A 14,831-nucleotide genomic window follows, 5' to 3' on the forward strand; every position below is an offset into this window, starting at 1 on the left:
TTTTATTCTCAGATAGGTTAGCGAAAGCAGAGTAATCAGACCTCAGAGGGTTAAACTTGGTCGGTGCACTTGACTTTCACTCGGCACACAAAAGGAAAGGAAACCAACTCAGGAACAAACACAAACTGTTGTCCCAACGACACAGTGAAAGTCAAACTGTGGCATTACAATTTGTCTCTCTCCTGTCATTTTGATGAATTGCTGAAATGTATTTTCATAGTTAAAAACATCACAATCTGATACTAACGCTCTTTTATCATGTGAATATAAATGACATGTTGACAGGGCTCAACAAGATTTATTGCGCCCGAGGCAAGTTTGTTTAAACAACAAATATTTACTGTTGTTACAACCTAGAAAGCAATGAAAAGAAAAACTTAGCTGGAGGGTAGCTTCATCAGACTCCTACTCATAGCACATCAGTGTCAAATGCAGAGCTTTTAAGCTCTTCACTACAACCAGTGCTGTTTTATTATGCATGAAAAAGGAGGCAATCAGCTGTCTGTGGCTGCTGCGGTGAAGCGCTGTGGTTGGACTAAAGCCACACTGTTGAACGTCTTGCCAATATATGTTAGTCACAGTTGTTCAGTGAGCTGACTTCATAGCAGGCAGTCTGTCAGCTCATTGTTTCTATTCTGACAGCTTGGGATGAGAATGATGCTGTTTATTTAATAACAAATGTAGACTTTTAAAATATCTGCTATAATTCTCTCTAAACATGTCCTCTATCGACTTCTGCTATTAATTTGACTTTGTTTTCTTCACTGGTTTTAATCAGTCATCTGATTTTAATTGTTTAATTTGGCTAACGAAGACATTCCCTGCTTCTGTTCACTTATCACGGACATTGGAGTTGGGGGTGAAGTTAGGCTCAAAGTGGAGGAGTTTAAGTATCTCTGGATCTTGGAACGGAGAAAGAAAGATTGACAGATGAACCGGTGCAGATGCTGAACCAATCAATCTGAGATGGTTGAGCCATCTGATTAGGATGCATCCTGGATACCTCCTCAGTGAGATGTTTTGGACATGTACAACCGGGAGGAGGCCCCTGGACAGATCCGGGACATGTGGGAGAGATAATCTTTCTCAGATGGCTTTGAAATACACCAACATCCTCTCAGAAGAGCTGGAGGAGGTGACTACGCCTTAGAATGCTAACTGGACCTCGAGAAGCGAGGGTGGATGAATGGATGCCAATATCATTTTAGTGGAGTAGTGCAGCTCAAAAAAAAAACTGGAATATCAAAAAAAGTGAATGATTTTACAGTTTGATTTAAAAGCTTTCTTATTTAATACACATGAAGAGAAATATTTCAAACTAATCTTTGGTTTAATTTTGATGAATGATGATTAGAGAATTATGTACAACATTAATTTTGTATTAAAGATAAAAACAATTGGAGTCCAGCAGCCACAGTAAAGGTAATTTATCACACTAAACTAAAACTAAAACAATGCAAATATGATGCTTAAATTCACTAGTAACTCAGAAAGATCAATTAAAAAATGGCTTTGAATGTAAACTAGAAAAGCTCTCTAAAGTTGATGTATGCCCACTGCTGCACAGCAGGTCCTTTAACTTATAGTAATGATGCGGTGTCTCACCAGTAGCACTGCAGCTGTCTCTGTGTAGCTGATATCTCAGTGCCCTTGGTGTTGCTGTGTTTTATTGATCTCAGACTTTCTCATTTGAAAGCTGTGCTGCTGTTACAGCTATGTATAGCTGAAACTGCCTCGATAAAGCCCGTGTCCTCTCCGTCCCGCTCCGGCCTCAGATGGCAGATAAGGAAGCGATTACAGTGTCCCACTGACAGGTTTTTCATTAGGAAACAAAGTCATTAGAATGAATGAACCGCTCACCCTCACACCAGCTACACAGGGTAATCTCTTTAAATCGTCCAGCTTTAGTGACCGCGCAGTCTGAGTGTGTGATAAATTTGAGGGGTCATCACATCCCTCTACTATGCTTTAGTTTACCTTTACTTCTTAGGTTGTCTAAAAATCCTTAAATTTAAGAGAATACTTGTTGTTATTGGTCCCCTGAAATACTTAATTAAATGCTGGATATTGGAAAGTAAAATACTCAAAGGTGAGTGTAGGCTCTCGCCTCCAGAAATCTTTTAAATGAGACATAAAAGGAAAAGAATCACTGCCGTTAACACGTCACTGAGGAAGTAATGTTGTGAAGGCCAAAATTAGACACACATTTTAAGGGTGATTGGCATAAAACTGTGGAGAACTCGATGCCCTATGTACAAAGCATAAAAAAGCACTCTTTACTTTATAAATCCCCTATTTTATATTTAGTTAGTGTTTTATGGGGGGAGGGTTCCCAAACTGTGGTCTTCTCATTTCGGAAATAAAGAAGGACCTAATTTGTCTGTCTGAGGGCCAGCATTTGGAAAGGTTGTCACTTTTCCGATTCTTATTTCACAAACAGACTGTCTGTTTCATCATTTGCCGTCTACTCACACGTTCATGTTGACTTTCCACATCACTGAAGTATTTCTGTCTGCTGCTGTGTAAAAACTGAGGCATGATCTCCTCTGCTCTGGCCTGTTTAGTTCGCACTTCAGGTCGTCAGAGGGAAACTATTGGCCCATATATACGTGTAGCCTCGATTTGACAATAGGCCACCTCAGTGCCTGTCCTAATTGTCCCTGCTGACAATGACTCGGCCTTGCTGTGGACCTGGTGCTGAGTGAGACTGTTGAGAGTCCTGGCTTCCACTTCACTTCCTGCCTCACCGCCTTAAAGTGGAAGTCCCCTGTCATGTGACTAACCGGCCTTCCCCAGTTGTAACAAGAAACTGTTCAGGAAATGTGCTGGATTCTGGGGGTCGTTCGCTCCTCGACATGGCATGAAAGACAAGACTCTGGAGGCTTCTAAATCTGAGTGTTTGTCACTGGAATACGTCAGTGCAGTTCCTGAGTAGATGACCTTTATTCTGCTCAGAAGGAAAAGGAGTGAAACATATGACATCCTTTGTTTTATGAACACATTTTTAGCCTGGCTGCATTGTACAGAATCCAGGGTTAGAGAGTTTCTTGCCAAAATGACCACTAGAAGAGAGTTGCTACCAAAATCAGAAAGTATATTTAGTTTTTTAAAGTTCATTACAGAAGTCGACTGGAAGAAACTGTAACACTGGTTTTATTAAAGTGGATTTATGATGATGTTACAGTGGCCACTTCATCCACTGTCAGAAACAAACTCCTTTAACTCCTCTCCCTTAATCCCACTTTCTTCTGATTGGCTGCTTTTCATCAAAATGTTTGGACAGTGTGTGCGTTTGGCTTCCGTGCTCATAGTGAAACCTGTATACCTGAAGTGAGGAGCAATATTTGCCTTCTGTGAGATCACCATAAGCTAGTTTGATCATCATTGTTTATGTAGTGTCAAATCACAAAAAAACTTGCATAAACCATAAATAACTTGCAGTGTTATAGAAACCCCAACAATCCAGAAATCCCCTGTGAGCAACTTAAAGTGACTGTGAGGAGAGAAAAAACAACAGGCAGCAACAGGCTCAGGAAGGGAGCCCTCTGCCGCAGCAAGTTGGGGGTTGAGGGGAAACAGATGACAGAAAAGGCGATGAACAGGATCAGGATGATCAACAAACAGGATAAATCACTACCTATGGAAGGGCTTGGACTCAGGTTAATAACAAGCAGTAGAGGAAAATAAATGCACTGAGAGTCACAGAGAGAAAGAGAGCATAGAGGAGAAGAGCTCGGTGCATCATTTTACAAGTCCCCCAACAGCCCCAGTCTATGGCAGCATAACTAAGGGCTGTTTCAGGGTCGACTGATCCAGCTCTAAGAACAAGCTTTCAAGTTTTTAGCTTGCGTCTGTCTCCCTGACTCAAACTGAGAGCAGTTTTGACAGTAGTCAGACAGTAGATGAAGGCCCTGCCATAAGTAAGCCTGCACAGAGCGAAATGCTCTGCTGCGATCACATGGCACCATTTATTTTAAATTTCTTTCTGTACTGCCATTCTCCATAATTACCAAGCCTCCAATTAGATTTACCTAAATACTGTTCCTTTAAATCATTAAACTCTCAACACTGAACTGAACTGGATTTACTCGGAGCATCTGAGCAAAACAGTCCAGGCATCCGTCTCCCCAGCAACACATTCCCACACCTTGCGGGAAATCTCCAGGTGAAGCCCGATGAGTTACATAGTCTCTCTCATGTGTTCTGTGCAGTCATCAGAAGATTTAAGCTGTTAAGACCTTTCGTACATTTTTGCTCTCCAGGATACGACTAAAGGAAGCCAGTATACTGTTTGATTTGAATTTGTTTAGTAAAATGTTTCTTTTCATGTATAAACTAAAGAAATTTACAAAGTAAAACATTAGGAGACAAAAAAGCATTATAAAATCTTATTTGTCTGCTGTTTTTACTGCTTAAAAACCCTTTTTTCCATCCTCATAAACCTTTCTGTCTCTTCTCAGTGTGTTTGGCATCTCCCCCATTGTCCAGAGCAACTGCTCCTGCACGTGGAAGCTCACTGTGCACCCGCGGCGTAAGTGGTACCACTTTGTCAGTCCCATCATGCTGCTGATCCTCTATTACACCCTGGCTACTCTCATCCGCCTCTGGCTGCAGGAGCCCATCGACCAGCTGATGGTGAGGACAGAGAGAGCGCACACACGCCTTTTTTTTTTTTAGTCAAAACGTTGTGACATGTTTTGTAAAGCACATCAATAATTTATTGATTTTCATTTATATCGGGTGTTTTTGATTTGAAAGCAGCTCCACAATTGTATTTATGATCTGGCTAAATTTAGATGTTGTGGATCAGATTTAGTAACAGTCTCCATCAGTCTTCTGTTCTTGAAACTGTACTGCAGGATTTACTAAATCACACTGCCTGTATGACATGTACATTTGTATGAGTTTAATATAATAATCCAAATCGCCAAGACAGCATATCTGCTGTTACAGACAGAGCTAAGTTTAGGTTTTAGTCACGTTCATATACAGAGATTCATGCATGAAAAAAAATTTCAGGGAACATAGAAGCTGCTGCATGTCGTTTCTCAAGACTGTGCACACACAGAACTCTGCAACATCACAACTCAGCTTTCACAGAGTTTGATCCTTTTCCTGTTTCTGTAGCGTTGGATCTGTTACATAAATATTTCAAACAGCTTTTAATGGAACTGAGACAGATGTTCAGTTTTGAATCTTAGCTTTGCAGAACAATATGAGCTACCTGTGCGTTTACTCACTTGTACAGTAACAGTAACTTCATTAGCACATGTTTGGGGCAGAATTTGGCGATCAATAATAAACAGATTTTAGGTTTATATGGCAGGGTGTTTGTGATAAAGCTGCCCCTCTCTGAGTAAACCCTACATCAAATCCTACTACCTGCAGATCGATTTTTTTCAGCTACATCTCATTGATCTGAATTGCTGTGGGGTTTAAGGAGACACGTGTGTCAAAGAGATCCTCATACTGAGATTTTTTTGGTTAATAGATGACTCACTCCCTGTTTTGGTATGCTCACTTTTGACCTGCTAATTTGGGTCAGTTTGTTGCTGTTGCTCTGCAGTACTCGAATTAAACTGGTGGACAATATCGAAAAAAACCATTATTTCACCAAAAAGCCATCATCAGTGTGATTTTATGTGAAATAACAATCACAGTACATGAAAGTTAGATGAGATTTCTGTACTAATCAAATAAAAGACATCTGCAGCCAAAAATTACTTTTTCAAGAATTGTATCATCACATTACCACTATACACAAATACACATGGGATATGGGAGGGTCAGTGTTAAAACTTGAACTTTCCTTAATGTTTAAAGGGGCACCTTGGTGGACAAACAGCATGTGCATATTTATGCTGCCCAATTTAAATTAGCTCCTCCTTTGGAAAGTGTGGATTCTGGATTAAAAGCAGATGCAAAAACTGGGTGGGTGTCAGAGACACGGTTTGAATGCAGTACACACAGCCTCCATGACAGCTCCACAGTAAATTCCAGACAGTGAACTGAAATAGATCCAGATTGAATTAAATGGGCAACCAGGTGGCCTTGTGATCAGAGAAACCGTACTGATGGAAGATTTCAGGGCAATCGATCACTGGTGGAATCTGTACACAGCTTAGGTGTTATCTGAGACACTGCTGGTCTAATTTTGACAAAGCATAAAGGGAGGACCGGTTTTGGCGCTACGTTCCTGTTTTACAGAGCTCTGTACAAGAGAAAAATGCAGCTCTTACATAATAACAGAATCCACTGCTCCAAAAATGTTGAATGAATGAAAGATCAGTGTTAAAATCTTTTCTATAGAGTCTGTAATTTCACACTTTTTCTCTTTATCAAGTTTATTCCTCACCTCTGTGAAATTATTTAGTATATTTTAAATGATTGCTTTGGGTTTTTATTGCTAATAATATTTTACAATTTTGTTTCTAACGTCTGGCCACAATAAGCAGCTCTTTAAAACACAAAAGTATCAAATGCACCCAGCACTTAGGTGTCACAGATTTGTTTTTAAGTGTAATCTTTGATTGCGTTGTGAGTTTCACTGCCACTGTACTATCCACTGTACTAGTGGGGAGACAAATCACAGATATGGAAGGAAAAAAGGAAAGGAAGGAAGGAAAAACCCACACTTCACTGACGGAGTATTTTATTTTAACAGTTTTGGTGAACTGACGCTGACTGTATTTTTGCTCTGCTCCCACCACTGAGTTGAAACTAAAGTCCTGAGTGAAATGTTGTGCAATCATATTCAAGAAGACCGCCCCTCCTGAATTCATCCTGCCTTCCTTAACCTCAGAGCTCGAGCTCAGCTCCGTTGTCCTGTAATGGAGTTATAGATGAGTGTTTTTATAGAGAGATCAATACCAGCCTGTAAACTGGTGGGGCTGTATGCATTATTGATCGCTTCATAGAGCGGTTTGTGTGTGTGTGTTTACGTGTACGCGTGCGTGGGTCTGTGTGTTTTCACCCACTCTTACACTTTAGATAATAAAAAAATGATTGTGGCTTAAATCAGCAGCGGACAGGTTTGTTCGATGGTGGAGATGCCAGATTATGATGGACTTCATGTTTGCCAGAAAAATAAGGCGGATTATAAATCACTTTACAGGTTGATTTATAGTTTGTCATCTGTGTTTATTCAGCAGCAGTTCATCAAATTCTGAAAGCAGAGTAATGATCCAAAGAAGTGAGACATAAGGAATCTGCTTCAGATGAATTTATAAGGTTTCACACTTAAAAAAAATATCTTTAAGATCTGTATGATGTCAGACACAAAGTTCAATACACATTGTTTTCTGAGGGGCAGCCAATCAGAAGAAAGTTGTGTTAAAATGAGAGAAGCTAAAACAGCTTGTTCCGGGGAGCAGGAAAGGACCCAGATGCAAGACTTATAAACTTAAAAAATAACAAAACAAGCCATTTATTAAGGTCAAAAGCAAATAGTGTCAAAATTCAAACAGCTAAAGCCAAAAGCACACAGGACAATAAGCAAAAACACACAAGGATGAAGTAAACAGAAAAAGAACATGATGAAATACACAAAAGAGGTAATTAGAAATTAGAGACACCTTGAGAACTAGACACATGTAAAACCAGTTAAGCTAAGAAGAAACAAAGAAAGTAAAATGGCTACCAAAATAAGGGATTAACATGACAGGGATAAACTGAAACTCAAGGAATTAAATATAATCTATGATCCTAACTACAAACAAAAACTACATTTCAAAGGTAGAATAAACTAAGACTGGGACTATTATCATAAAGAAGCCAGCCAGTAAATATCTGCTACATAAAAAAACTTAAACAGAAGTCCAACACCATAAACACAAAGTCACGTGATGACTCGCCTGATCAGTAGTGGGCTAAGGACCTTTAGGACCACCTCCAGAGGGGACAGCCCTCCTAGCCTAGTGGGCTAGGCGTGTCTTACCTAAGACTCTGCCAGTTGCTTTAGAACTAATGAGTCCTTTTGGATAAGATTAAAACGCTTCAAAAACAATTTAAAAAGTGCAGTTGCCTTTTTTTTCATCATTTAAGACTAACCTGGATGACTGAGAATCCGCACAGACAATTAAGTCTCTTATTTTACCAGCAGTCTTAATAAACTTGGATCTCACTTTCTAGACCTGCTTACAAAACCCCAATGCATCAACACCTACAGAGAGATAATAGAAAGAAATGCATGAAACGTTTTCAGAATTAAAAAGTCAAGTGCAAGAATGAATGTTGTTACATAAATATAACAATTTAAAATGTTTCAGTAACAAAATGTAGCTCCTTAAATTTGTATACTGCAAACTAACTGAATAAAGTAACTGGTAATATATAAATGAACATCACGCAGTACTGCTTCCTCGTGATGCAGTAAATGATGAGTGGAGAAATAATCAGCTGTGCAAGACAAAATCAAGTCCAGACAAAAAAATATAGACTGTACAATAGTCTTACCTTCTTTATTATTGATTTATTACAAAAATGCAATTGATTTTTGTCTTTAGTGTTCATGGTAGGTGCTGAAAATGAGCTTAACAGCTCCTCTTTAAATAACTTCTTGTGCATTTTTACTTCGTGGTGACACTCTCGTCAGGGACGCTAACTCGGTTCATCCAAGTCCTCCTCAGTTTCTTCCCTCACAGACCGTAAAACAGTGTTTTCTAGAAGCAGATTGAAACCATAACTCTTGAGAGTTATGGAAAGATTCACATCAAACACGAAACTTCTCTATCTGTGTTTTTTCAGGATGACAAGGACGATGATGTGTGCGAGGAGGAGGAGCTGGGCAAATCATTTATCTCAGCCAACAGGAAGCGGCTGCTGTGGTGGGGATCACGCCAGGGCACAGACGAGAAAAACGTACGTCAGGGTTAAGACACACGTGGACACAAGCCACTCAAAGTATTGATTATTATCATTATTTTTCTACGATGCCGTCCTTTTAAAACAAACCGGATAAAGGTTCAGAAACAGAGAAAAAATAATAATATTTTTTTAACTTTGTAAGCGAGAAAAAAACACTTGTTTCTTTTTAACGTTGTCAGAACTGATAACAAATGTTGTCCTGAAACACTTTGATTCAGTTTTACGATTCAACAATAACAGGCAGTCTTAATAAAGCAGAATGGAACAAATCAGTAATATTAAAGTTTCAAATAACAATAAAAACAACTCTATTAAACTCTAACGTCAAGCTGCAGCTGTTGATTGTTTCCTTAAACTTCCATTTGCTTCATCTTCATGATAATCGACTCATCCCTGGAAAGATTTCAGACCAAGACACTTTGCCTCTCTTGCACACGCACGCTTATTGTGACCTTGTTCCTACATCAAGGCCCGTACGCTGTCTCCACCGTTGACCTCCTGAGGTTTAAAAGCTTTCAGGGTGTGCAGACGCAGATGAGTGATGGTCTCGATTTACAGATTAGCAGCACTCGGCTTTGTTCTTGCTTATCAACCACTATAAAGAACACGGAGGCCTTTGACTTCAGCAACTCATCGATAACACACCTTGCCTTGTATGCTCTTTTTCTCCTCTTAGCTCCTCTCCACCCAGGATGGAATCAGTACAACAGAGGTGCGGGTTGTTCTGGATGTGTCTTAAATCTGTGCATTTTCACCCCTTTTAGTCTTGCTGCAAGAAAGGAAATCGCTGCAAAGTGCTTTTCACACTGCATCCTCATTGAACGGGGTTCCTATAATTTTTACATCCTGATTGGTTCTGTTAATCGAGGGCTTAAGTAAACATTATATATACATATGTTGGTAACCTGATCTACCTTTATCTTCTCAGTTGAAAAGCTGTGCAAGTATTTCTTAGTTGGAAATGTTGGAAGAGGGAGTACCTGTACAGCTTTTACAATACAAAAGTCACAGGAATTATATCTGATGAATATTGATGATATTTAAAGGTTTGGTTCTTATTTTTAGACTCTCTTGAACACCCATTGGTTAAAATTTAGATTGAGGGTACTATTGCCTCCACTTTGAACTGTCCTCCTGTTCATATCAACATTGAATAAACATCTCTCAAATCTTTCAGCATTTATAACAGTGGAACATGAATTAAATTTTGAAAGTCAGAGTGCAAGCGAGTACATTAACAATTATAAATAACAAATGTTTTATGTTGCGTGGTTTGTTTTGTTATATTAGTATCAGTATTGGTCTAAATCTGTTCAAGGTTGAAGACGTCTTAGTACAAAAATGACTTCTTTATGTGCAACATTTGAGCAAGAGAAACATTGTTTGCAGGAGCACAGAAAAGTCATTTTGCACCAAACTCTCAACTTACAGCATTGTCAGTCTGCTGAGGCCTCACATTGTTTTAGGTAGTGATTTTTTTAGACATTGTTTCTGCACAGGAAAAACTTACAGCTAGCATTATGAGGGGAAATTATTACACTAGTACATACGTGGATTTGGCTATTTTTTAAAGAATTTACAGGCCTGTCTGTAGAAAGCACAATTTCTCAGATAGAGGACTGATGTTTTGTTTCTAGCTTCTCATATACAGAGGACATAATAACATTTTAAACTTAACAGTAGGCACCTGAAATTTTTGCCTAATTCTATTTAAGAAGTTTTTCTTTCCCATGAAACCTTTTTCAGGCAGATCTGTGATTGTCGGATGGGAATTTTTTTGTTTGTTTGTTTTTTAATTTTAATAAAAGGCCTACAGCCCACATTGTATTTCAAAAACTACAAATGAGTAGAGATCAAACTAATGACATCACAATGTGAGAATGCCGTCACCTATCCACCACCAGCACACCTTCTAGGTTATCACAGCTCTATTTTCTCTTGATAACTACTTTAGTGCGGCAACAGCTTATTTAAACAATGTATAGCTAACAAAAATTGAGTTAATGAAGTTTAACAAATAAAAATAAATGGATTTTAATGTATATCACATCAAATTTGACATTCTACAGATACAAATATAATATGGATGTTATTCATATATTTTGATGAGGATAATCATCCATTGAAAAAATATGAAAGCCCTCGATCAAAGTAATTTTAATTTGATTTCATTTCATTACATTTTTTTTTTTTAGAAAAGGGGTTGTATCGACTTCAAAAACCATGCAGTGTGAAAAGTAGAAATCGTGCCTCTATTGCCCAACAAAGCCAAAGTGTGGTAACTAAATGGCTAAAGTTTCCTGTGGAAAAAAACAGTGTCCAGTATCAAACAACATTAGTTACTCCTCTTTGCCTTTGTGAGGCATGCTAAACTGTTGTGTGAGCTCATAACAAAAAAAAAAAGTTCGGCATCTACTGAAGTTTATTTGTTATTTATTTAAAAATGATCTGCAGGCTGTGCCCACTTCAAACGGGACCTCCTTTGAGTTTGCCGTGACTGAGAATGGACCAGTCTGTCGGGACTTGTACTCAACCCCTCAGTACAAAATGGACCAGCCCAGTGATGGCACAGGTGAGCTGTTTATTCATTCTATTATGAACATTTCTAGTCTGCAGTGAATCTGTAAAATAGTGCTGCTACCACATAAAACATTCAAAATTGTCATTTTGATATTAATCATAAACACCTCTATTCAAAACTGCATGTTTTATTTAAATTTGTTTGATCATGTGAAACGTTTCAGTGTGACAAAGATATAGAAAAGGAGAAATCAGGAAGGTGGTTGAATTTTGAATTCCACATTTGTTTGTAAGGGTTTAATTAAGTTTCATATGCTTAGTTACAAACGCTAAATAAAATATAGAGTGTAACAGTAAATATTTTTTCTGATTAAATTAACTTTTTTAGGTTTAAAAGTTTTTTAAGTTAACTGTGTGAGGAATAAATTGTCATAATCATAAAGTGATTGGAAGTAATTAAGTACCTTTGATGAAGTTTTTACCAAATATGGTAAAAACTTATGTATGGTGTATTTCCACCATAACTTTTACAAATAGACGATACATGTTATGCAGTGAATTCAAATGTGCACAGTTAACAGTACATAAAAGCAGCAAAGATGGCTTCAAGATAAAGTAAATTATCTTTCACATTAAGTGTTAAATACATCTGCTACTTCACCCTTCCCGCCTTCATTTTGGTTTTATGTTTCACTTATTTGCAGCCGAGTTCACTGAATTGTTTTAAAGGTTTCCTTCACTTATTTTAGTTAATATAGTAGTTATGAGGTGAGATACTTAATAGCCTGTGAATATGGCTGTTTAATGTACTGAGGAACTTGTAAAGTCTTAAAAAACTTTTCAAGGGACATGAAAAGGAAAGATAGGGAAAGTCTTATTTGGGTTTCTGCCGAGTTACTTTAATGTGTAAAATCTGAGGTGTTTAGAGCTTTTTGCAAACTAAGAATCGAAAGTCAGAATCTGTCTTCTGTGCTTTGTGAAGTTAAACTCTCACAGTTGCCCCCAACTTTATGGAAGTGCAATAATAGATCCACACAGTTCCACAGTAGAAGTGTTGTAATGAGCTGTTTGTTTGTCCAAACAGAGAAGAAAGAAGAGTGTGTGTATGAAGTGTGTTTGCCCCCGGAGGAGTCATCTGTGAAGGAGACCGAGAGTGAAGAGAATATAATAAAGAAAAAAGGAGTCGGTGCGATGGTCAAAATCTTCCACTTCATCATGAAACAAAGCTACATCGGTGCTCTCATATCCATGATGGTGAGCAATGTTGAAAGTCAGTGCTTAGTTTTGCTTAATAATATGAATGAAATTTAAAAAATATACATCTTACTTACTTTGTCGTTCCTACTTGTTCTCTTAAAATGCGCTTGCTGTTTATATGAACAGATTAATTTGACATTCAAGTTTTATATCCAGAGAGTAACAGGCCCAAACCCACAAACCTGGTGGAAAAATGTCGTTTGCAAAACACTCCTGCCTGCTCGATCAACATCAATGCCCTTGAGCAAGGCACTGAACCTCTTTCTGCTCCAGTGGAACTACTGGCTGGCTAGCAGTAGGAAACTGTGGCTTTACTGGGCAGCGTCTATGGTTGCATGTGTGGCAGAATGCAACCAAAAATGAGCATCTGTTCTCAGTTTAGACATTCCTGGAGTAATTTTTTTTTTTTCTTTTACAGAAATACAAGTAGCGCTACTGTTTGTTAAATTGTTGTCATGTCACGACAGCATATGTTGCTCCAAAATATCAGCGTACTTGTCAGAGCTAATGGCGCCTTCACAGAACTGCAAGTTAGCGTTCCCAAAGGCACTGACGCAACTCCAAACGTTGCTGGTAACAATCTGTCCTTTGCTCTGGAGTGCACAGCCTGATTTTACTAAAAGAGACCAGAAATATTGATTTGTCTAACCACACTGAAAGTTACCACTATGTGACAGTCCATCGCACCGAGCCTGAGAAGCGGACAGCTGTGTTTTGCACGATGACATTTGCAAATTTTAGCCTAACTGGCACTGGCACTTCTGTTATATCGCCTATAGATAAAGATTTGTGATGTAGCACAGACAGATTGTGTCTTTGATCTCTATGTAAATAAATTCCTTCAGAATCCTGAATTCCTGAAATCATTGAATTATGTTTTTCACTACGAAAAATTAATTATTCAAAAGTCTTCCTACTTTTCTTTGAAGAATATTGTTTAAAAACCTTTTTCTCATCCATTCATGGGAAAATGTCAGTGCTGAAAGGACTAAATGCTGCTTTTATAACAAATCATAGTTACCATCTTCTAAATACATCAGCAGTCTCAAGTTGCATAGTTACCATACTTTTTGTTTTGTTGCCATTACTGTTTTTTTTAATTTGCGTTATTTATTTTAATCAGTTAGTTTAGCAATAAATTTGTTCAAATACCTGTTAAATAATTTAAATGTTACTGTTTTTATTGTTATTTAACAGTAAGTTAACAATCTGTAATTCCAAACTTGACACATGCTGATACACCAGTGCAAATCTCAATTTTTGGGAAGCCATAGACAAGATCGTTGCAAAATTTTTACCAAAATGTTTGAGCATTAAATTGAAAATTAAAAAAGTTATTGATGCTGTTGCTTCATTACTTTGTCATGTTATGCATTATAACAAACGTACACATTTTTAGTCATCTGTGTTTGGATCTCAGTCGTCTTTGCGGGTCTGAATAGTAGAAACTGATTTATATTTAAAAATAAAATTAAGCCAAAGTAACGAATCATTGTTGTATTAATTCTGTCAGAAGTGAAAAACGGTTTGATGATCATCTGGAAATCTGCTTCTCTTTGTGTTTGTGTATATATGTGTGTTTGTGCGTGTGGTTTCTGCGCCAACGCACTATTTCCGAGCAGTAGTCATATTTGGCCTTCCTTAGTCATTCATGACTGCAGCATTTGTTGTAAATTTTTCTCTCCAATTTGTTTGTCTCCAGGCGTGGAGCATCACATACGTCAGCTGGCTGACGTTCGTCTTCCTCATCTGGTCCTGCCTGCTGTGGATGGTCCGTGATCGGAGGCGCTACGCCATGCTGTCGTCTCCCTTCATGGTGGCCTACGGCAACCTGCTGATAGTTCTGCAGTACATTTGGACTTTTCCGGACATGGATTACAGCAAAGTCAAAGGCTTCTTTGTTGAGAAGAAAAACCCATTCCACTCACTTTCATCTAAGGTTTGGGAGTTCACATTAGCCAAACAACTAAACCTGACATTTAGCTTGACAGCCTGCAATCTTGACCACGTAATATGGTTTAATATGTGCAGGGATTTAACATGTACTCTGCATATGCTGCACCAAGCTTTATTTTTTAAGATTCTGAAACAATCTCGCTAACAAATTGTGTCTCTCCACTACTCGGTTAATAATATAAGACAGTGTAGTTATGCAATGTGCTCCTGAAGAAGGTCAGGTTTTAGTGTTT

General features: G+C 38.2%; 1 protein-coding gene across 7 annotated transcripts in view; it reads left to right on the forward strand.

The window, feature by feature from the left end:
• piezo2b (piezo-type mechanosensitive ion channel component 2b) overlaps positions 1-14,831 on the forward strand; it is an 89,806-nt gene that overhangs the window by 26,842 nt on the left and 48,133 nt on the right. For 6 of the 7 annotated variants that reach the window (XM_076876314.1, XM_076876319.1, XM_076876315.1 and 3 more), the window contains exons 8-13: positions 4,461-4,635; positions 8,746-8,859; positions 9,542-9,577; positions 11,320-11,437; positions 12,470-12,639; positions 14,345-14,581. In XM_076876314.1, the coding sequence (XP_076732429.1) occupies positions 4,461-4,635; positions 8,746-8,859; positions 9,542-9,577; positions 11,320-11,437; positions 12,470-12,639; positions 14,345-14,581 (850 nt within the window). The remainder of the gene's footprint in view (positions 1-4,460; positions 4,636-8,745; positions 8,860-9,541; positions 9,578-11,319; positions 11,438-12,469; positions 12,640-14,344; positions 14,582-14,831) is intronic. The other variant, XM_076876316.1, reaches the window with a different exon arrangement.

This window comes from Maylandia zebra, linkage group LG18 (genome assembly GCF_041146795.1).
Source record: "Maylandia zebra isolate NMK-2024a linkage group LG18, Mzebra_GT3a, whole genome shotgun sequence".
Lineage (NCBI taxonomy): Eukaryota > Metazoa > Chordata > Actinopteri > Cichliformes > Cichlidae > Maylandia > Maylandia zebra.